Raw genomic sequence first — 25076 nt, forward strand, 5'->3', positions numbered from 1 at the left:
TATAGACTACAGTTCCCAAGTTTCAGCTCCGTATATTGACGCTTGACAGTATTTTTCCATCGCGACCTGCATTGTTTACAGGCAGAAGTTACGTATTTCTGTAAGAGTCTCACAGATAAGGGGAGTACTAGTTGAGAGGAAGTGTTAAACACATTGAACTGTACATCATGTGTCACCCAGAGACATGGCCTCCAGCACTGAAGGTAAAGTGTGGAAAGTAGGATTCAACTGCCATCATTTTCGTAGTCTAAAAGTTGGACATTTAGCCTAAGCTAGTCATTTAGGCTTTGCCTTTAATTAACAGAGAAAATGAAGCACCTCCAGAGAGCGATTCACCTCATCCTACAGTAGGCATCTAAGATAGATGGGCTCAATTTGGAAACGCTTCTCTCCTCCTCCATGGGCTTCAGTGGAAGACCTCTGTCTGAGTTTTAGATGGCTAAAGCAAGGTAAGACGAAGCCTATGCAGACAGTTTATCTCAAATCAAAGACATTTAAAATCCACATTCTTCTGCTGTTTCTAGACTATGGAACTGCTGGATAGGCCCAAGAGCTGCATTGGTCACAGTGCGGAGGGAGGATATCCAGAGTCAAGCAGAATCAGGGGGAACGAAGTGCTCCTCTGATGACTAACATGGTGGATGTGTGTTAGGTGAGGTGATTAAAAGCTAGCCACAGAGAACACAAAGACCCAGCAAGGATCAGAGAAACACCAGGGAGAGCAACTCTAGCAACCTGAGCACACCACATTGACTACTCCTCTGACTATCAAAGGAGGTCAACTTGCCCCTTGTGTGAAATGCACAGTGAAGAAATTAAAAAAATCTCACAGGAATGCCAGGCAAGGGGTATAGTATTTACTATGGAATGCAGAGGGAAGAAAATTCTGGGACTGTAGAAAATGTATCATGGAATGCTTAGGTGAAGGGCCAAAGGTATGGACAGAGAGACGTCAAAGTGGATTGAGGAGGAACAAATGTGGGAAAACAGAGGGAAAAGAAAATAAACAGGGCAGCCAGATACAGACTGCTGGTCAGTACACTCACCTAGATGAACCTGGCACTTGATCACCGCAGACTATCCTATATTCTTATTAAATCCTATTTCTTTCTTCTATGTGGATGTGTGAACGCTAGTGAACTTCACGATGGACAAGCCAGGTAGCAGGATAAGAGGTCTGAGTACCTGCAACCTGAAGGGTGTGCAGACCAAGGTACCAGCAACTGGATAGACTCAATATCTAAGACCAGCTACCAGAGAGACCATAATGTGCATACATTGACCCCACAAGATTTCAGTCCTTATCAGCTGAAGAGAATTGGGCACTTCATACTGTTTACGTGTGTATGACTGTTATATGTGTTTATGGGGTGCCAGTAAAGACACTGCTCTCTGTGTTGATCTGTACGGCCAGCTGTGTGTATGTTGGATATTTTGTGTGCATGTACATGTACACATGTGCAACTACTGGAATATGTGTGCTCACTGAACCTGGTGACAGGGAACTACACTGGCCTTGTACCTATCAGGCTGGAAAAGGAGAAAGCCCCCTGGATCCTACGGGCACCTGGATTCATAGAATCACAGAATGGTTTGGGTTGGAAGGGACCTTAAAGATCATCTAGTTACAACCCCCCTGCCATGGGCAGGGACACCTCCCACTAGACCAGGCTGCTCAAAGCCCCATCCAGCCTGGCCTTGAACACTTCCAGGGATGAGGCATCCACGACTTCCCTGGGCAACTTGTTCCAGTGCTTCACTACACTCACTGTAAAGAATTTCTTCCTAATATCTAATCTAAATCTCCTCTCTTTCATTTTAAAACCATTAGCCCTTATCCTATCACTACACTCCCTGACAAAGAGTCCCTCCCCATCTTTCCTATAGGCCCCCTTTAGGTACCGGAAGGCCGCTATAAGGTCTCCCTGGGGCCTTCTCTTCTCCAGGCTGAACAACCCCAACTCTCTCAGCCTGTCCTCATAGGAGAGGTGCTCCAGCCTTCTGATCATCTTTGTGGCCCTCCTCTGGGCCTGTTCCAACACATACACATCGTTCTTATGTTGGGGGCCCCAGAGCTGGACGCGGTATTCCAGGTACTCTACTTCAGCCACCTTCGGACATTGTACTGAATTACCACTGCTTTGTGGTAATTTTTTGTGGTTGTCAATTTTCACTGGAATTGTGGAGACGTGTGCTTTGAATCATTTTCTATACATAAGAACTCATTTGCATTTGATACCAGGAACATCCCATTGGTCCCACACATGCATTCTGATCATTAGAAAACTCTGCCGTCAGAGTGGAGGTTCATCTGGCACAAACTGGATATGGAACTTCAGACTAGGATTAAATTCACATGTGCTTTTACCTCATTATCCTATCGTATGTTAAGTTCTCTGAGCTCAAAAAATTAAAATGCACAAAATGAGACAATGTGAGGTTTGCAGTTCTAATTCTGTTTGAGGAAAAGCCAGCTTTAACCAAGAACAGTTGCGAGAATACGTGCTAACACCATACACTAAGGGCGTGCCTCAGCTCTCTTGACGCTACTTCCCTTCATACACTCAGAGCCAGTTTTTATGAATTTCATGCACACAAATCCCTTTGGTGCACTGGTGCCAAGCTGGCTATATGTACGTGCAAAGATCCATTTTTCATGTATACGCAGGTTATTTGCCTGCATATATTACATGTGTGCAAGTGTACACACTGCAGCTATGTAGGACAATTTAGAACAAAAGTCAGACTTGCAGTGGACTTCTCCAAAAAACACAAACACAAAAAACAAGCCAAAGAAAAAACTCCATCAAGTACGTGGCACAACCTCCATCTCTCCAATGTGCTACGGAGCAACTGACTCTCTGCATCTAGCATGGCTACAGGCTACTGCCCTCCTACAAGCTTCAAACTGTTGTTATTTTACTTCCTTCAGATGATTCTCATTATAACCGGGCTGAGTGCTGAGTTAAAAAGTAAGTGTATGAATCATATCATCAACTCAGTTGTCTGGAATCTTGCTTTTCCATGCATTTCCTCATTGCTCCACGGATCACCAGTGTAAAACATGTTGTAGCTGCATCAAATTTCCTTTTGCTCTTTTTAACTCTACAATTGCCTGTGAGTCGATACTTATTGTTATCCAGTTTCCTAACGAGTGACGATCTGTGCCTTCAGTGCCTTCCTCGCAGAAGTGGCAAAGGGTTACAAATCTTTAACTTGAGGTTATTGCCTGGGGGGATCTCACTATCCAGCTTCTGGGATAAGGCTTCAGCATTGAGTGTCCATGTTGTGGTCAGGAAGAGAAAAAGAGAACCCTCAATTTAAGCCTAATTTAAGGCATGCCATTGCTCCATGCACCATCAGATCTCTGTCATCTTTCCACAAGTGAAGGTGGCTGCACAGCCCTGTATCTTTTGCCACAGCCATCCCTTGTGGGACCACTTTTCACCTTGGAGCAACAAGACAGCCGGCTCCACCAGCTTTTAACCCTGCCAGAGGAAGGATGTATGCACAAGAGTGGCTCAGAGCACTAGTCCCGAGACAGGCTTCTGCTGCCTTCCTTACAGATATACACAGAGGACAAAAAAAAACCTCCCAGCTATTAAGACTTACTATTTACTTGACACCCTCCTTCTTTCAACTGTTTATTTGAATTGCACTATTAGCCTGTAATGGCTGTAGAACAGTCCAGTGTGTTGTAAATTCCCCTTCTACTATCTAAACGCTGCGCCTTTGATATTTTCTACCTATCATTGGCTCTACACAGTATTGTACTAGCTTTCCCCATGTCCCTGTGCTGTCTAAGTCCATCTATCAGCCTCCATTCCTGAAAATAATACTTTGATTTTTTAGTAAAGGGAATATTTTTGACTGATTCTCTTCAGTGGAATTAATTTTTCCAGTTACAGAATTCAAAATACATTTTGCAATCTTTTCCTCTGAAGCTAGCAGTATTCCCAAGGTACAGGATTAGAGCAGCTTTTATAATTTCGGGGTGGGCAGTATGGAAATGGTTTCTCCTTGGTTTGTTTTTAATCTTGTAAAAATCTGTAATCATGTTTTCAGAGTAGTGCTCCCCCTTCTCCATTACTACGCTGTATTAACCACTGGTAAGCAAATTGTACATTCAGAGACCAGGTTTCAGTCTGTGGCAACTATTTTAAGAACTGGTATATTTGCATTCCTGTATTCTGGAAACAACACTAACCCCAGCTTGAAGTTATGGGATATTTTATGAATATTTTGTGATCACACAGACAGAAGTACTTCCGATGTTTATCAAAAAACTGATTTAAAAATCACAATTCCAACAGGATATATGAATTTAGCAGCACCACTAAACACTTTCATTTCTACCTTAATCTTTAAGAGGATTCTGCTAAAAGATTAATCATTCAGGGACAGAGAAAAAAAGTCTAAAAGCTTGGCAGGAAAAATGGTCAGTCTCATGTGCTTTCATTTTCCATGGCCAACTGTGACTTTGGGAAGCAGAAAAGAGCACACAACTTGGGCTGCTTTTGATCCCCATCTAGTGCATGAATTAAGGAACTGCACAAATTTAAGGAGTGACTTCCCGATTTAAAGTTAAGCAGCAGTAGGATTAACAGTTCTTTTCACCATTTCTAGAAGACCTCGAATAGGCTTAGTGAACTTGAAAAAGTGGGAATTTCCAGATGTCCCTAGCTACCTGATGAAAGCCAGATGTTTCATAATGACACCGTTTTCTAGTAGTGCTGGGACTGTGATGGCCTAGGGATATAAAGAAAGCAAGACCTGCATAGTGAACTAATATCTTTTTCAGACCAAATTACACAGTGAGAAAAAGCAACACGGTTTCAGGCAAGGAGTCCTTTTAACGAGTCTCTGGGTCATTTCCAGGTGTCCAAATGTTGCATTTGTTTCATTGTTGTCTGACTTTTTGTCAAGATGGTCAGAAATACTATTCGTAAAATTTTTCACTTACAAAAATGGATTTTGGTGTTTTGTTATAATAAAAACTCACATCCTGATTGTGGATGAACATTGACCCATGCAATGGGGACTTCAAGGCTGGTAAATCAGTAAGACAACTGGACAAAGGAAGACCACTAATACCATCAGGGATGAAAGTCCCTGACAGCTTTAGGTTATGATCTTTGCAGGTGACTCAGGGTAACTTGTACAATGCTTTCCAATAGCACTGCCCAAGCAAGTCGCCTTGCCTTTCAGAAAGCATTCTGTGACTCAACACACAGGAACTCAATGTGTTCACTTTGAGGAACTTAAAAAGGCTAAAAAAAGCCAGAAAACACATCTTTACTGAAACAGGGCCATACCTCCAATATTAACTAATAATAGTGTAAATTTTCATCAAAGATTAGCAGAAGGAATTTCAGGAGGTTAGAGAAGACACACTTGGAAGAAGCCTTTGCCCGTAGACGGCAGAAGAGCCTTATTTTTAAATGGCAAAATGCTACTTTTCCCCACAATAAAGGCAGGCATGATCCTTGTAAGGCCAGGTCAAGGAGCAAGCAAAGATACTTTAGCATCATGATTTACCACTAGCCTATAGTCACTGTTACACAATATCTACCCATGCTAAAATCCTCACAGAGCAGCTAGCCAGAAGGGATGTCTTTAGGCATCCCTTCATGTCTGAAACTTCAAACCATCAGCTGAATTGTCATTTGGGGGGTGGGGGGTGGAACCAAGAAAACAAACCCCAACACTCAACTGCTGTTAGAACTGTATACTAAATCCTCAAACGTTACTGGATTCAGACCCCATAGAGGACACTCAAATGCCTAGCGAGGACAGAACTGTAAAATCTTAACAAGCACTGTTTCGTATTTTATTAGACACTGATCTCTCAGTAATAATTATTCAAAATATCTTATTCAAAATAGCTATATAGTCTAAGCCTTGTAAGCAATACATAATTTTATACAAAGGATTTAAAAAAAAAAAAAAAAGAAAAGAAAAGAAAAGAAAAGAAAGGAAAAGATAGTGCTGCCTGAAAACGAGGAGATAATTCATGCTTGCTATAGTTTATTCTTTAACAGTTCATGCCTTCAAAACAGAGCTGGCAGAATTACTGAGGAAATTATGCTGATTTAAGAACTGCAAGAAATTTCTTCCCCTCCTCAAACACAGGGGTTTTTTTTCCTGACTGCACCAAATAGACATTAACAGTGTGTGCACTAATTAGCAGTTCCAACATATTACTGTTGTTCTGGTGCCCCCCAATGGTCACCTGGCTTTACTACTAGCTACGGCTTAAAAACCTCTGTTGGAAAAAATACATTGCAGGTGTAATCCCCAAATACCCGCGTAGCTTTTCATCCGGCTGGACCCGAGCTCTGAGCGCTGACACAGCTACCGGCACTGCAGATTTCCCACGCGTAGTTTCCAGAGTCGGGCACACGGGGCAGGTCCTACAGACAGGTACTAACCACCTTCCCCAACCACTTCCAGCAGAGCACTTTGGCAGCTCGAGCAATGAGCCCTCCAAGTCAACGTAACTACTTCATCATAGCTACCTTTGATTGCAAAAACGAATCAGATTCACAAGCGCAGATGCCACATCCAGGGTCTCTGCTGGAAATTGCATGACATTAACCGAACTGAGGCATCATTCAAGCAGGTAAGACACACAGATACCCAGCACTGGCTGTGCCTGCCCTCCCTTCCCCAGTCACCACATCCCGTTATCACACACACTGACCTAGCACATCCGACAGTCCCCATCTCATATAACAATACATTTTGCAGAGCAATGCATCGCATCCCAGCCCACCAGCAGGGGTGGCGTGCACCCACTATGATACATCTTCATTTCCAACCATATCACGGCAAAGAGAAATTAATCTTTGGCCTATAAATCAGCACTTCCCCCTGTGAACTGATCACAACCTGACTATACTCACTGCAGCTAAAGGAAAAGGATGATCCCAATCACAAAGGGTGTTTCAAAAGACTTAATTTCCAAAAAACTTCAGGTGGAAAATACAGATGAAAGCTTGAAGCTCTTTAAGAAGAGATTAGATGGCCAAAAGCTGCAATCCTTCAATCAAGAAGGAAGACAGCTTTATCTAAAAGCCCATCCTGGTTTATTGGCCAAGCGAAGGTAGCAAAGCAATATTTAACAAGTTGAAAGGGGGAAACGGATCAGATAGCAATCAATACAAATGTGACGTGGAGAAAATTCATCAGAAGGAAAAGAAATCCTTGATTGACAGGACTAAGGAAAGAAGAAACACTTCAGTATGTACATTAGAGATGAGCGAAGCTCTAGCCATGGTCAATCATTAAAAATGCAGGCAAGGCAGAAGTGTTCAATAAGCTTTCAACTTCTGCATGGAGGGATTCCTACCACAAACCTGACAAACTTTCCAAGCCATCAGCATCTATTGGGATGTTAAAGATCTACTGAAGGCAAAATCTTAGATCTACAGGCTTGGATTAAAAAAGGCTCACTGAATCTTTGGATAATTTCTGGGATGCCATGGACAACTCAAAAAACAAGCACCAGTACTAGAAGTGGTAAGGAGATGGACCTAATGAAATAAGGATGCTTAAGCCAGTATGAATATAGTTTAAAAAAAGAAACACTTGTAGCGGATTTAATTTATAATGAATTAAAGGTGGAGAATATACCTCCATTTTAAAACTGGTAGAAACAGATTTAAAATTTAGTCTTTTGTGTTCAGTTACATTTATATCTTTGCCAAATAAATGTTTTGGGTCAGTTTGCCTTCGTTATTTTGCTGATAATACAAGTTTTCTTGATTATTTACTTGCACTTTGAGCATTAATAAGAAAGCCTAACACAACCCATTTAGATGAAAAATTGCAGGAACAATTTGCACAGCAACAGCACAAAAAAATTAGGACCACACAATAGCAATAAAGTAAAACTAAGCAAGATTTGAATAACTAGCATATCTCCACATGTGGTAAATAGAGCGTCAATCAAATGTTGCTGCTAGGGAGGCTCCACAGAGATCAGGATTAGCCTTGATGCTAATCCCCATTGTCGGTTTTCTGGAAGTCAATAAATGACAGCTGATACCATTTGCAAATGAGAGACTCACAAAGGGAGAAAGAGGAAGACAGACCTAGAGTGCTCACACCTACTCCAGCAATGGCTTTTTAATACAGCTGAAATGTAAGTTGTGCATGTAGGAAAAAAAAAAAAAAAACACAGACAGCTGAGAATGGATGACTATCCTAAAAACAGTGGATCCGAAAAGACTTTAGCAGTCCCTAATAAACCAAAATTCATATGAGCTTCCAGGTCACATATCAGAAACCAAGGATCCTTCCTGGCAAGAAACTGAGTTCTCTGCAATTCTTTTCACCCTACATCAGAGCCAAAATCAGCTTTAATAAGTTCTGTCTAGAGACAGACTACGAAGTTTTGTAATTAGGTTATTTATGCGGAGGCTTTAAAACAGCCAGGGCTGCTCTTAAACACAGATCCCCAGATACGAGGACCACTGGTTAATCTGGAACGTTAGTCTGTTTTCTATGGGCCAATGGGGAAAAAAAACCCAAGACGTCTTGACAATTTCTTTTGTTCTTGAAATAGTAATTTATACACACAAGAGAAGCTTTCCTTTCAGCATTCATCATCACGATGTATATATTTTACAAAGCCTCATCAGATTGAGCTCACAAAGAAACTCAGGTGCTGGAATACTGGAAACAATGAGTAGTTCAGATGTTCTCTTTTTTTTAAAAAAAAAACAATAATGAAAAATTGGAAGGATGCTGACAGCCACAGAAATGATTCAAAGGCTAATGAAGACTTAAAGTTGTGAATCTATTTAGTTTACAAACAAAAGAATGAGAGGTGACTTGATAACTTATGAGCATGCGAAAAGGGGAAAATACAGTAGAGAAGGCTATTTTATCGTGGAAAGGTATTTTTTCACCACCTTTTTCCTCCCTCCTCAATCAGTCTCCTTTTTATACAGGAAGGCTAATTAGCCATTGAAAGAAGGTGCCAAGGAAAATGGTAGTTTTACCATTCCTTCATATTTTCCAGTCACGAATAGAAGCCTTTCTAGAAGATATGCTTATACAGAAGTCACTGGGTTACCCAGAGAAAAATCCCCAAAATATAGAGTTGGCCAGGTAATTCCTTCTGTCCTTAAGTTCTTTTTGATCACAGGCTTCAGTTTTACAGCTAGATGCAAATCAGCTGCCAACATGTAAATTAGTTTATTCATTCGGTTTTTAAGTCACATGCAGCAACCTAAGATCTCTGGACTGACTGCAGCTAGCTCATCTGGTCTGCCCAGAAGAGGGAAAGGGGAGAGGAATTGCATCCCCTGTCCAGACGCGTCTCTCCCAGCACACATGGTAAGAGCATAAACCTGTACTGGTAAAGAGCTGCTCCTGCAGGAAGCGGCAGGGAAAGACAGAGAAAGTGGGGAATGGCAGGGAAAGTACAACAGCTTCATTGCTCTTCTTCGGCAGAGAGCATGCGTTCCTCAGTGATATGGACTCCTATTCTGGTGCCCCAAAAAATGCATCTTTTGGACTACAAGGAACAAAGTAAGGACACTTCCATGCACTACCGCTCTTCCACAAAATCTACATAAGCTGTCCAACACAAGCAGAAATGTAGAGCCATAAATGTTTCATTCATGCCCTAAACCAGCCACTAAACAATTATTTCATCGAATATTTGTAACCCAGGTATGTTTGCCATTCTTTTCTAGAAACATTGCGTATACCCTAATGCCCACATCCTTCACAACTTCATATGACATGGGAGTTTTCCCCTTATACTTGATATAACAAATACCATTAAATATTTCCCCAGATAGGCTAAAGCAGTGTTGAAATTGTCACCCATGTTTCAGACCACGGGGGAAGTGTACCTTTTCTCTGAGGTAAAATAAAGGCTTATACTGTTAAGCACCTTCTCATTTTCTGTCTGATAAGGCAGAAAGATGTCTTGTCTTGTTTTTCAATGAATACATAGCAACTCACGCTGTGGGGGTCCATTAATTAAGGGTGAAACTCAAAGATTTTATTTTCCTTCTGTCCAATTCCCTATAAAATGACAAAAAATATCACTGAGCTATTTATCTTGTAATCACTATTATTGCTCTACAGCCAATTCATCGCCGTTATTTATTAAGCGTGCCAAAACCAACAGCATGCTAGAAAACACTTGGTTCATTCAGAAACCACAGCAGGTACAAGCTGACAGGGCAGAATGGTCAAGATGCCACCAGAAAGATTTGTAACTAGAAGGAAACTTTATTTTGTAGCACAGAAAGGGTTCATTTAAAAGGCCACTACCAACAGACCCCACTAGCACTCATTATCCGTTCATGAGATTGTCGTTTAGCCCACCTGCAACTTCTGATACTCAAGTAGCTTCATACAATATTTAAAGCATTCAGAGAAGCTCCTGTTACCACACCCTTGCAGAGGGAGAGGCTGCAATTAAGAAGTGGTGGCTTCCTTTCCACGTTGCAGTTTTGCTGCGTGCAAAAGCAAGGAAAATCATGCAGTAACAATTAAGCAACTGCTGAAAATAATTTTTGTTTGGCCACATTCTTTGCTTTCACTCTCAGTGAGAGTCATCCTATGCAAAGGACCAATGGGAGGGGCAGACATTCCTTTTATCCTACATATATCCTTCGGCACTGAAATATCAAATATTAGCAAGGTTAAGGAACATATATAACCATATACCTATCAAGCCAGAGGCTCTGCTGGGCAATCACCTCATCAATCCCTAGCACACCCTAAAATGTTCACTGCAGGAGTTCACCTAAAAATCATGTTATTTTCTCACAAGCATTCCTCAGCCATCGAGCCCATTCAGTTAAAACTCCCGCTGTATATAGGAAAAGACAGAACTCCTGATGCTCTGAGCTGCATACCAAAATCCTCACAGGGGTGGGGAGCCACAGCGTGGACAGCTGCAGGAAGAGCAGCTCTAAGAAGCAGCTTACAGGCACAAGGTGAAGCAATGCGGTGAAACAATGATGATCCTCAAGGAGCGCCATTGCCCATCGTGGGATGGGACTGACCTGGGCTGCAGGGCTGCCTCGCTGCCGCTAACCCTGAGGGCTCCAGATCACCCAGCACACCCCGCACCAGCCCAGTTCCGCTACAATCACACGATGCAGCTCTGACACAGGATCCCTGTGATCACACCTCAAGAAAGGCCCAAGGGCCTCAATTTAGAATCATAGAATTGACGGGGTTGGAAGGGACCTTAAAGATCATCTAGTTCCAACCCCCCCTGCCATGGGCAGAGACACCTCCCACTAGATCAGGTTGCTCAGAGCCCCGTCCAGCCTGGCCTTAAAAAACTCCAGGGATGTGGCTTCCATCACCTCTCTGGGCAACTTGTTCCAGTGTCTCACCACCCTCATGGTGAAGAACTTCTTCCTAATGTCCAATCTGAATTGTCCCATCTCCAGTTTTAATCCATTCCCTCTAGTCCTACCATTACCCAACATCCTAAAAAGTCCCTCACCAGCTTTCTTCTAGGTCCCTTTAAGATAGGTAGGCCACAATAAGGTTTCCTCAGAGCCTTCTTTTCTCCAGACTGAGCAACCCCAACTTCCTCAATCTGTCTTCATAGGAGAGGTGCTCCAGCCCTCTGGTCATCTTTGTGGCCCTCCTCTGGACTTGTTTCAACAGATACACATCGTTCTTATGTTCTTATCGTCAGCTTGGTGTCGTCGGCAAACTTGCTGAGGGTGCACTCAATGCCACTGTCCATGACGCTGATGAAGATGTTAAACAAGACCGGTCCCAGTACTGATCCTTGAGGGACTCCACTTGTCACTGGCCTCCACTTGGACATGGACCCATTGACAGCCACTCTTTGGGTGTGGCCATCAAGCCAGTTCTTTATCCACTGAATTGCCCATCCATCAAACCCATATTTTATCAGCTTGGAGACCAGGATGTCATGCAGGACAGTGTCAAAGGCCTTGCTCAGGTCCAGGTAAATGATGTCAGTTGCTCTCCCCTTGCCTATTGATCTTGTGACCTCCTCATAGAAGGCCACCAGGTTTGCCAGGCACGATTTGCCCTTTGGCGAGGCTTCCTACAGTTTCATTCCAAGTTTTTTTTTCTGTCAGTAGGATACTGCAGAAGTCAACCTCCCCTCCACCTCCTTCACATAGGAATAGAATTTATCCCCTGTGCAAACTACAGAGCACCGAGTCCACAAAAATCCTTCTGTGACTGCTGTTTTCCTGAGACAAGACTATACATCCTCCCCATACCCACACAATACCACCTGTGCAGCCCCAGGGTTGCAAATTATTGCATTCTCATCACCACGGGACCAGTTAGGATCCCTCAGAGAGCCCCTGGGACTTCTCACATGAAAGGAGTAAATTCAGAGCTGGTGTACAGACCAGCTTCACAGACCCAGAAAACATGTTCAGTGCCCCGGTGGGACCGTTCTGCAGACAACCAGCACAGGGAGGAGACAGCCGTGAGTCGAGTGTACTGGAGACACTCTGAAATGCTAATACCTCTGAATGACTGTTTTTCTCATTTCACGGAAAATTAGGACGTGGAAGGGGACAAAAAGGGAGTTCATTGTTCCCCCAAATGCCAGATAAAATAATTTAAGTCAGTGCATTAAAATATGATTACCATTTGTTACAAAAAGAAAAGATTATGAGGGGGGAGACAGCTTTTATTGAGGTAAAAACTGAGTACAGAGTGAAGCTTCTAGTGACCTCAAGACTCCAATACTTAGACATTCCCGGGATGCTTCAATTATTGAGTTCCCCTGTGATGTATATTGGGTTTCATTTTGATCCACAGGCTATTAAACATGATCTATGACACTTTCAGAAAAGCTGAAGTTTGGAGTTCAGCCTGTAATTCAAACTTTTTTTTTTCTTCCATCATTGGTTATTAATGTGCATATGGCACTGAGAGAGCATAATGAAGAGGTGCACAGATACGCAGGAGCACAGTGCTGCTGTTATAAGAACACAGTCAATAGGGTCAACCAGAGCTAAATTAACTGTGTTGAGTGTCTTCAAACTCTGCTTTCTTATTAAAAGCAGTTCTCTTCACAGGCAGGCACAAAAGGCCATTTAAAATATTAGTCAATATGTTCTAACTCCAAAATGAAGCAAAGGAAAGGAAGAGTAATTAGTCCTATTTAAGCAGAGGAAAATACATGCTGTTTGGGCAAACAAGCACGATGTAGTCAGGAATCTGAATGCACAAGCTGAAACCAACAAAATACATCAAGAGTACAGCAATTTGCCATAGCTCAGAATGGAAAATATTTGACTGTAAATAGGCTAAGAATGCATACTGTATTTTTGTCAAAGAATAAACCATAGATTTAGAGGTTGCCGTTTTTTGGAAAGCATATATTTGCAAGGAATAAGGTTGTGTTTGCTTTTGTAGGTTTTGTTTGTTTTTTCCTAAAAGCAGACAAAGACTATTAAGATAGCAAAAATGTTGACCATGTTTAAGAGAAACTGGAACATGCAGACAACAGACACTGGAGAAATGGGCTGATGAGAACCTCATGAAGTTCAAAGGGAAATGCCAAACCCGGCACCTGGGGAGGAACAACCCCCTGCACCAATAAATACTGGGAACCACCCAGCTGGAAAGCAGCTAGGCGGAAAAGGACGTAGCAGGCCTGGTGGACACCAAGTTGAACATAAGCCAGCAATGTGTCCTTACCATAAAGGCGGCTAGTATAGCCTGGGTTGCATTAGGCAAAGCACTGATAGCGGGTTGAGGGAGGTGATCCTTCCCCTCCACTTGGCACTGGTGAGGCCACATTTGGAGTACTGTGTTGAGTCCCGGGCTCCCCAGTACAAGAGACATGGACATACTGGAAAGAGTCCAACGAAGGGCCATGAAAACTATTAAGGGACTGGAGCATCTCTCCTATGAGGAAATACTGAGAGAGCTGGGACTGTTCAGCCTAGAAAAGGCAAGACTGATGGAGGGATCTTATAAATGTATATAAATACCTGAAGGGAGGGTGTAAAGAGAACGGAGCCAGGCTCTTTCCAGTGGTGCCCAGTGACAGGACCAGAGCCAATGGGCACCAAGTGAAACACAGGAGGTTCCCTCTGAACATCAGGAATCACTTTTTCACTCTGAGGGTGACTGAGCCCTGGTAGACGTTGCGCAGGGAGGTTATGCAATCTCCACCCTTGGAGATACTCAAAAGCCATCTGGACATGGTCCTGGGCAACCAAATCTAGGCGTCCCTGCTTGAGCAGGGGGTTTGGACAAGATGACCTCCAGAGGTCCCTTCCAGCCTCAACTGTTCTGTGATTCTGTTAACAAGTTTTTCTAAGAATCTGGTTAGTTCAGTAATACTATGCCTTATTCCATCCTCTCCCTTTTCAAGAATAATTTTCTTTTACATGATCCCAATATGTAAATCCATAATCATATACATGCATAGGCATGAACACACACACACACACTTTTATATTCAAAACGTGCATATGTACAGTTCTGAAAAGTCTCACAGTATTGCATTACACAATACTTAATTTTTCATTTCTATAGCAGTAATGAACAAAAATGCAATACTGTTCTATGTGCCAACATGACTCCAAAGAAAAAGCACTTATTTTTATTATGCTATTTGGAAATGACAAGAGGTATAACCAAGGACAACATGTTTACATACTCCTAATGCAAAAAACAGACAATAGAAACTCTAACATCCATGCCTTTTTTCCCTTATTTTCTTTATCTGTAAAATATTGATAATTCATCATTAATTTACCTGCCTTTCAAATACGTAACAAGGTTAACCAGTGGGACAGATTCAATGTAAAGTCCCTTTGGCTTCCTATACTCTGAAAATAGTTTAATGCTTGCTCTTAAAAAAATGTTATAGAGTTGACTTAGTTTTCAGATTAGCTGGTTTTGCCTATTAGCATAGGACAGGCTAATAATAACAGAAAATGTTAAATTATTCATTGTTCCTGTGTTCGCAGCAATGATCATTGTTTTTCTTTTCCAGCTTGGTCATTCATAGTAGGATACACCATTTCAATGCTTCAGTTTTACCCTAGTATAACCCTTTAATCAAGATGACCATTATCTGTAAATTAGGCGCACTTCAACATCTTACCTTTTCAAGTCTTCACAAACACAGACAGAATGACTTTCTGAGGTATGTCACAAACTGCCTACTTAATTTATATGAACTGTGCCACTTTCATTTAGTCCCCAAAAAAATTCTCTTTTCTGGAGAAGAAATGGGGTTTAGTTTTTCCCTCTTGGTCCTTCTACAATCTGTGAGATTTGTAACAACAGATGCAAAATGTCCACTGCTCTAGGTAACATGCTGTATCCATTTGAAAGCCATACAAATTAAATAGTACTGTCTTTGTTCACACAGAAATAGCAAGAAGTGCTTATGCAGTGCTTAAGCACCCTTTAGTCAGTTGAATCTGTGGCAATAAAGCAGAGAACGCAGTCCCACTGAAACCCTATGGCCTTTGTTTCTGTGATCTTTCAGTTAGAAAATAAAGCTTTTTAGATGTTTCCTACATGTAAACAGAAAGATTTATTATGTGTGAAGCTTTTAACAATGCAAAGGTTTGAAATCTACTTGTTTGTTTTCAATATCTGAACTGAAAGCTAGAATGACCCTCAGTTTTTAGTAAGGCAGTATGCAAAATTTTTAAGACATTGGGCAAGTGGAACATACGCTTCCCCTGTAAGAAGGGAGTACATCTACAAAAAACATACCCCACTGTTATAGGTGATTTGCTTGTGTCCTGAAAGAACACTCATGTTAACTAACCAGTCCTAGTCAGTTTTTAACCTGAATTAAGTACCATATTTATGTGTGGCCATACATACCGCTCCTAGTACCTGAGCTAGCTCAGGTACCTTCACAGAGCATTACATGCTGTGATGAAGATACATCTTGCATTGATCTCCCTGGAAGCTTTGGGTCACTTACTTTGAATCTGTCAGTCTCTCATGATTTTATTTCCTCGCAATATTTTTTTCCACTTTGTCTATCCCCCCAGCTTCATTTCATGTCATTATGTGTATTACCACATGGAGAAATGATTGGGCCCTCCATTATCCTTAAAAAGGATTTCAAGCAAGAAACAACTAGTGTGAAACCTACTTCACCTCTGGAGATCTGAGCAATCTTGCTCTGCAGGTGGCTCGGGGAAGATGAAATCCTTGTTCATCCCGAACGTAACATACGAAGCTGCAGCAGACTCCCTCCCCACAGCTTCGATTGTTTCTGTAGGCTGAGCACTAGGGATCAATAGACCTCAGTCCCCAGTGAGCCTTGAACACGCACAGCTCAGTGTTAAATCTCTGACAAAAGTTGCCCTGCACTCTCATCTAGTAAACCATCCAGCAGCAAAGCCATTTGGGTTTCTTCTCTTTGTTCCGAGAATGGAGGGGTAGTTGTAGCAGCTGTGTAACAGTGCTCTTACAACAGAGATGTTTTGGTGCCGGATGTGTTACTATTGGTGGATGGGATGTAAATATCGTCAGTTCAAGATATCACTTGATATTACAAGTCTGGGAAGAGACGGAGAGATATCATAGAAATAGTCAGCTACCCAAAGGACAGAACTCAGATGGTTAAAATGAAGTGGAAGGTAATTTAGTGATGTTAATTCTTGCTTATTTGCCTCAATTGAAACAGTACCACTGACCTAAAACAAGTAAAGATTTCTGCATGAATAGAGGTGTTTTTAACTGGAGCCCAACTGGTACTACCCAATCCTGAACAGTCAGTCTGGAAGAGGGGCCATGCAGAAAGCTAGAATCTCTACAATTGACATATCATGAATTGCTAAAATATCACTTAGGACTATTACAGAAAGCACAGGCTGGAAGCAGTTCACATCTTTGCCTTGTCTTATTACATCTACTGTAGGTTACAATACAAATATACCTCCTTTCTACTCCCATACACACATCTGATATGCTAATCATCCCATAAAAGAGCAAGCAGAAGATCAAGTCAGTCTCACAAACCATTATATGTGGCTGAAAGTTAAGCAGGTGTATGACCTCAGTAATGTAAAACATATACTGAAGTGTTGCTAGCACCTGGGTCTAACGCTAAGGTGAGATGGACACCATCAGTGTAAAATGCATTGATCCCTACTTCTCCTGATGGAGACTTTAATGGTGAATTTGGCCCCTTAGTCCAGCACTACTACTTCAGTACTCATGCAAGAATATTTATAACAGAGAACAAAGACATAAATTCCAGTTATGTGCAGATACGCAGTCAGAAAGCAAAGAATTCTGTTTTAAATTAAGTTTTTTAAAAAGGCATGTTATTTTTATGTTCTTACAACTCAAATCTATGGAGGAGACATTTAAAACAAAGTCATGCTAAATATCTTTTTTAATTAACAGCTACAGACTCTTTTGTACTGATGAGTTATATAAAACTGCAGAAAAAATATATTAAAAGGGAAAGTGTGCAAATCCCTCATTAACAAGGTATGGAAACACTGCTATAATTTCCCTCTGCTATTATATTCCACTGTACTGTTCCTTCTTATTTATCAGAGTTCAGATCTCTGCTTAACAATAACAGTCATTTATATGCAGCTAGACTACAAAGATTTTATTCATCTGCTGCTGTATATTATGTACCATTAGTTGCAAAATAAGAGATGTTGTTACTTTAACAAGTGACTGCTTATTGTATTATTAAATTTCTGAGCACCATCCTCTGCTGAGGAACGGTCACACTACAACGTAAGTCCTGGTTATTACTCTATTACTCACTTTGTGGTTTCAGGGCTTATTGTGCCTCTCTCCCCTAAGGTCCTTGCCTGCAGCCCTGCCTCTACCAGGCCTCCTGCTGTCACCCCTCCAAGAACGATGCACTTCTGCCCCCCTTGAACATAATACTGAGAATTCAGTTGGGTCCATTGAATTAGGAGGCGATTTTGAAGCTCTTCCCTCCAGAAGACCATAAAATAGGGGTCTAAATCAGCACACAGCACACTCAGGATACAGTGTGGGGTTCTTTGTACCTGTGTTTATGAGCTAAGGCAGCTGAGCTGGGACCCTGGCATCCCAGGGTGGTTCTGACTTTAGGTTGCCTGAGTCACGATCTGCGAGTTCCCCTCCTCCTTCCCCATTTTAAAGATGGAGGGAAACTCTGCCAATTCCTCAAGAAGCTTCCTCAAGTAATACAGGATGAATCTGGAGCTTTTGTTGATCCTGAGGATTTCCCTGACAAACAAAATTTTTTCAGACAACCCCTTTGGAGGTCCCCATCTGATTCCCTGAAAAGACAATCCATCCCCCTGGAAGGTCTTTCTTTTAGACCTGCCAGAGAAATCTCTTCTACTTGCAGATTTTTGTTTCTTGAAGTCCACAACAGATTTGTAGGTTGCTTTGAGAGAAAGCAAAGAAGTTAAGAGATGACACCATCTCTTAACAACCCCCACATGTTGGCAAAAAGACCCCAAACAAACAGATCTTGACCCACTCTTGTTCTTTCTGTTCTTTTCCAAAGCATTTCTATACAATTACATTATTTCAATGCAACAAGAAAGCACATGGGATCAGAAACAATTAGATTAACATACAGTACTCACAAATGACTGATGAATAGCTCTAGATCTGTCAGTCACAATGATTTAGCCAATCTAACTCCCATATACTTCTGTGTAAATCTTACCATTGATTTTCCTGTCGTTTGATGTGGCCCTCCACAGAAACTCATGTCAGAGCTAGACGCTAAAGTCAGTAGGCTACTTGTTACTGTAAAAATTAGTCATGTAAGCAAAGTTCACAGAAATGAGTCTCCACCATCATTCTTCACACACACACACGTTACAGTATTGTTTAATTGTTTACTTATTCAAGTGTAAGAAAAACTCAAACTATACTATACAAGGATGCCAGGCATTCAAGTAACAACATTTTGTATGTAAATCCCCAGTGGAAATACATTTGCAGTGACATGTTGGGGACCTTTCTTGTGCATAAACCTGTTGTTATAATCCATGTCATTTTTCTCTTGTTGTTCTGAAATATAGAGGGCAAACATTATTAATATAACCAATTGGAGGTCTTGTTTTCCCTTCCCATTCAAACCTCGTACCATAGTCAATGGGTATTTTGAATACATAAAGAATACTGAATCGGGTCCTTGATTAGTCTTTGATTTACACCACAAAGACCACAAGATTCAGAGGTTTCCAAGGCAACACCACTTCAACCTCCTTACATTTCTGCTTTGATATGAAACCTCTCATTATATAAATGTATCACAACACCAGTCAGCATGACAGGCTATTTTACAAATATGCCTTCAGATAGCAGACAGCTATATTCTTCTCTTAAGTAGAGGCGGGGAGGCAGGAATAAGGTTACCTTTTACTAAGGGGGAGAGTAACATTCCAAGCTCTATGGGCTTTAGTATGAAATTGTATCCTGAGCCTTCTAATACAGCCAATAAATTTTGAACTATTTGGCCAAAAATCCACAAAAGGGCAGGAAACAAACAAAATAACAGCAACAAAAAGAACCACCCCAAACCCACCACACAAGTCTGAGACTGAGATGCAAGAATTTGAGTAATTGGAACTAATATCTGTGTGTAAAAGCTTTACTGAACCATCGGAAATCTGATACTCCAGCGTATCAGACTGGACGTCTGATACAGAGCTACAGACCAGACCAAGTTTAGTAAAGCATAAAAGACCTACCAGGAACCTGCTGGCACTTTTTTAACGCCAATTTTGAGGTCTGAAGTGGTACTTAGCGATATACCACTAGCCTTCTTCACTGAGCAGTGTTCAATAGTACAATTACACTCCAGGATCCTTCGGCAAAGCCAGGCTCCCAAAGGAGGAGGGCACTGTTAAAGATGGTTTCTTCTGTTCATCCTTCTTAGTCTTCTAGACCACACCGAGTCTGAGCAGACTACAGGCTGATCCAGAAAGCACAAGGCATGTCTGGCTGGGTTAGCAACAGGATGGCAATAGTTCCAGATGCATCCCTCCACACATTTCCTTGTGCCCTAGCACACTCTGTGCCACCAGAAGGCTTCCCAGAGGCAGTATTACTAAAAATCAGAAAATTCTGCATCACCTGGGGACGCTCCAGCATGATCTGAGAAAGATGACCTCTTAATTTCTAAAGAGAAGATTGTTACAAGTAAGAACATGCATAGATATTTGTAGTCATGGAAAAAAATAGGAAAATTAGAATGGTCTGGGATTACATTTTTTACTTCTTCCCTCACTTCCAATTCTGGCTGCTCACCGTGACTCTGTGACAGACCGACCATCCCCGGCACCAAAGAAAGTAAATCTTACGGTGTCACAGGAGGAAGAGGAGGAAAAATACCACTAGGGGGCACACACAGTACTAGCAAAACAATTGTTCCTTCAATTGTCCGATCAATTATGTCAGTTTCAGGTCAGAGACAACTGCCCCCAGTTTGCAGTGGCAAAATAACACCACTTACAGATATTTCTAGTTGAATGTAACAACAGTTCCCCAGTTACCACGGAGTGCCCATTTCTGTGGTTTCTACAAGAAGAAATCCCTCTTCACTTACGTGCGCAGAACGTCACTGAAAAACACCTTACATCGCAGGTTCCTTTATGGATTACACCATCTGCTATACACTCAGAGTACTGCAAAATGTTCAGGGCGTGGACTATCTTGGATCACCCAACTGCAACCAAAGCCTTGCTGTACCATCTCTAGAACCAGTTTCGCTACATAGCCAAATCCTGCTGTAACCCCTAAAGATGAAATGTTGCAAGACTGTGGATGTGCACAGAATTCCCACTTTCACTGGGAATGGAGTAATGTACCATTAATGCTGCTCTTTAATTCCTCACCACCATGTTGTTTCTCTTTCCCTCAAATGTTCAGGCGATGAGTCAAATGACCAGCTAGTGGCTGTCCCAAATCCTTCAGGCCACTCTTTCCTATCAGCTTTCTGGTTTGCATGTTGGAGACTCTGAAGAGGACAAATTTTATACCTGAAGTCCAAGGCCCCAGAATTTACAACGAACAGTCTACCACAACAAAAAAAAAAAAACAGCTTTGAGAGGCAGAGTTTATGTAGGACAGCTAGAAGACTCACATCAGAATCAGGTGTCACGCTGCGATCCAGTCAGCCCTGACACATTTCCACATAAAGTGGGCCATGGAAGCTGGAGAAGAGCCAGTACAGCAGAAACCCTTCAAGGTTATTTTGCATAGGACTATGCAAATTCTTCACGAGCTGAGGACTTGAGATCAGAGCTATTTGCTTATCAACTTTCACCAGCACTAAAACTCACCTAACTAACCTTAGAAGACAGCATGTTATTCTGAACCATATTGCTGAACAAGCAGTTGAATAAAATCAATTACTTGCTCAAGAGATTTTTAAGACATACGTTTCCTTAATTATTGTCAGATATGCAGGTCAAAAAAAAAAGGAAGATTGATTTCTGGATAAATAGTATAACTGTGATGTTAAAATGTTGTATGAAAAGACAAATTGTGAATTAAAGAATTTTAATGCTCTTTTAATGAAATGATGGGAATATTCAGGAAGCACTTGCAGTCAAGAAACTGTACACATCCCCATCGATGGCATAATGCAACAACCTCTCCAGTCTTTGTCATCTTATCACACCTCGCTGATCAGGATGCATACCTTCTTGCCTAGCCATACATCTGTACTGATTAATGTAATACTAATAGAATGACTATGCTGTTGGCATCAGCATTGTTAGAACAAATTGACATTAGCTGGAAAAGTCAAGTCAGTCTTATTTTTTGTGACCCAGTGCTGTCATCTTATCTCTTCACTGGTACATGTTGTGCCCCAAAACTGGCCCTCAGCATCCAAAAAGCAAAGTAACCCCAGACCTGTCCTTGTATAGAATCAGGGAGGTGAAATAACATGTTTTAGTTTTGTAACAGAGTCATTTCGGTAGTGCTCAAAAACTTCCCAGCATGCCTAAAGCAACGCAACTAACAATCATCATTTGTTGTTTCCTCCAGGAGAGAAATTTGTGCCATTCAGTGCCTTGCTTCGCTAGGGAATTTTGGTCTGTTTCGTTGATAGATTTTTTGGGGAGCTTTTGTGTGGAGGAGGGAAACAGGTTATGCTTTATGATTTTGGGTTTCTTAGTGCTTCATCAGAGGAGGCATAAGAATCAAAAAAGCATCACCTTGCCCATGAAAAGGGTGGTTGAGATCTGCGGCAGTGCTCATTTCTTGAGGAAAAAGTGGAAACACAAGCTCCTTTCCCTCCAAGGTCTCTCCCACAAAACTCTAAAATCTGCATTTCCAGCATCAGTCTATCTATATCAGTACAAAAAATAAAGCCCGGCATCTCTTCCCCACCCAGACCAGAAGCACCGTAAGACAGCAAAGCAAAGAACCAGTAAGTTATACTCAATAAGCCACTCACAACATACGTGCTCTAATCCATTTTTTGTGTTTCATCCCTCCCCTCCTCAATCCCTTCCGTAGCACACATAAATCAGAAGGTGGCAGTTGCAGCATTATTTCTTCTATGCCTCCCATCGCTCCTTTCCAAATACTCACTCATCCATGGGTAGAGGAGCTGTTACGCAGCTCTGTGTGTGTATGTACACACACACACACACACATACACATATTATTTATGTATATATATAGGCCTTCCACTCTAATAAGAGGAAGGGAAGCCCCGTATGAAAGGATCATAACCCATCCACGCTTTGTGAAAGCATGGTAAATGCAAAGTCCTTGAATCCACGCTATGGCTATGCATGGCTTTGTACTGCAAAAGTTAAATATACTTTCCAAAACAATACAGACAGGGTTAAAGACCACCTCACACCTAAAGACGCCAGGATCCAGCATAAATTGAAAGCAATTCCTGTGAAAGAAAAGCTGCTTAAAGGACAGCAGACGTTATAGGAATTATGCATGTGTATATACAGTATGTATAGCATGTAATATATAGTATGCATACCATTTGCAAGCATGCGTATGGTATACGTGTCTACATTCTAGTTTAAATTTCTGGTAGCAAATTCTAGGGAAAAAATAAATGCAGAACACCAAAGCAGCTACAGAGAGGAGCAAACAATGAATTAAATTCAGTTCCTCACAGAATAGCTTATTCAGTAAAACATAACACAACAGTGTCTATTGGCTTCTCAACGACTTAACTACTTACTTAAGTAGTCTTAACTACTGATTCCTCACTAGTAACTTCAAAATTTTACTGCTGCTTTTTTTCAAGATGTTCATGATTTTCTACCAGGATGGCAAAGAGTTACCGAAATGTTCACCAATTAAGTTTTTCCCGTTGTATTCCTGTTGTCATTTATAGGTTGTTTAACATCAGAAATGTATTCTTAAGCACTTCCTCACTTGCATTATCATAGATTATCATAGATAGTGCAAGACAAGTTCCAAGGACAGCCTTAAGTGTCTGAAACAGGTAGTGAATACTCTGTCTAGACAAGAGATGCAGACAACACTCTTCCTCTTCTCTCAATTCTGCCAGCTGCTAACAGCTTTGACAGTAAGCTGAGTACTTGTAAATGCCTGCACCTCTTACATTAGGAAAAAAAAAAAAATAGCCTTGTCTAAACAGAGAAAAAACTTAAATCCTACCAACATCTATTTAAGGATTAAACCCCCATTCTACTGGTAAATTAATGATGAGCAAAGCCAAGGACTATTTCACATTCTTATCTGACACACAGATAAATCAGTGAGCTACAGATAACACTCTTCATGTGTATGTGACACTCACCTGATGTAGCTTCTGCCAAAATTCAGGTCCATCCTCCATTTTTCTTAAGCTTGGTGGAATGTACCAAAAGCAAACGTTTGCATACTCCGGCTAAACAAGAGAACAAGTCATTCTTTATGAGATATAACAAATGAGACAGGAATACATACCATAGCTTGTCAAAGAGTTCTGCTTTATTTTTTTTTTTGGAGGGGGGAAGCCATTGAGTTTATACCCTTTTCATTAAAACTTCCTTCTCTGACTCACTTTTTGTTTCCCTTTTTTGAAACTAGAAATAGTTTTTGTATCATCTATTTCTCTTCCTGCTGCCAGAAAAAGGAAACCTGTTGGGGTTCCTTTTTCGTTTCTTCTTCCTATATACATATTTAACTCTGCTTTGCTCACTGAAAACTTGGGTTAGGAAAAAAGTGTAAGAGGGGCATAGAGGTAACTTATGGATTTCAAAATTGAAGGAACTTTAAAGAGAAGAACACATTTTCTTTTTAGTGTTTTTTAAATGGAAATTTCCTATGATGCATTTTACACCAAAAAAAAAATCAATTTTTGTTACCATGTTACACTTGCACACCCAGTCATTTTTCAACTGAACGCTGACAATGTCCTTTTATATCATATATCATACAGCACATTACACAGTACCAGAGTTAATGCCAGTTTTCTCAATTTCCACATTTTATAAGAATCTCAGGACCCTTTGCAGGGTATGCGCCATATCCTGGATATATCTTGTACAATATCTAAGCAGGCCATTTGAGCAAAGACTGAGACTCCACATCCCTGCTTCCCTCCAGAGAAATTTTGCCTTTAAACTCAGCAGAGAGTTAGCTGCAAGACTCCCAACAAGAACGGCTGTTCACCATAAAATAAGGCATTTTGTGCTTATGAGGTTTCTGTTTCATATATGATTGAGAAAATGTTCCCAGCAGACCAGTCCAGGATCTCTCTACATTTCCTGCTAATTTGGAATGATTTTTTTTTTCCCCCTCCTCGAAAAGATAGCAATAGCGTGGGAAATAGATGTGCCATGTAATCCCATCCAACACTACCCATAAAACCACTCAGTCAATCCTGACCTACACTATCTGCAACACAGTATTTAACTGGGATCTAGATTATAACATGGATTATAAACTCACACGCCCCTCTCCCCTCCCACATGCCATCCTCATTAGTACTGGTTAAAAGAAAAAAAAAAAAAACAGAAGTTAAAAGGGAGCTTGGTAGCTGGGTCACACCATCTCTTTGCCCCACTGCGAATATGGCTGCTGTTGCAGTCCCAGGCAGCCTCCTGAACAAGGAGAGCCCACCAGCTGAGACAAGT

General features: G+C 41.3%; 1 protein-coding gene across 5 annotated transcripts in view; it reads right to left on the reverse strand.

The window, feature by feature from the left end:
* Positions 1-25076, reverse strand: part of GADL1 (glutamate decarboxylase like 1) — an 87023-nt gene that overhangs the window by 15983 nt on the left and 45964 nt on the right. For all 5 annotated transcript variants that reach the window (XM_074575103.1, XM_074575102.1, XM_074575100.1 and 2 more), the window contains one exon: positions 23756-23845. In XM_074575103.1, coding sequence (XP_074431204.1) covers positions 23756-23845 — 90 coding nt within the window. The remainder of the gene's footprint in view (positions 1-23755; positions 23846-25076) is intronic.

The sequence above is a fragment of the Larus michahellis genome, chromosome 2 (genome assembly GCF_964199755.1).
Source record: "Larus michahellis chromosome 2, bLarMic1.1, whole genome shotgun sequence".
Lineage (NCBI taxonomy): Eukaryota > Metazoa > Chordata > Aves > Charadriiformes > Laridae > Larus > Larus michahellis.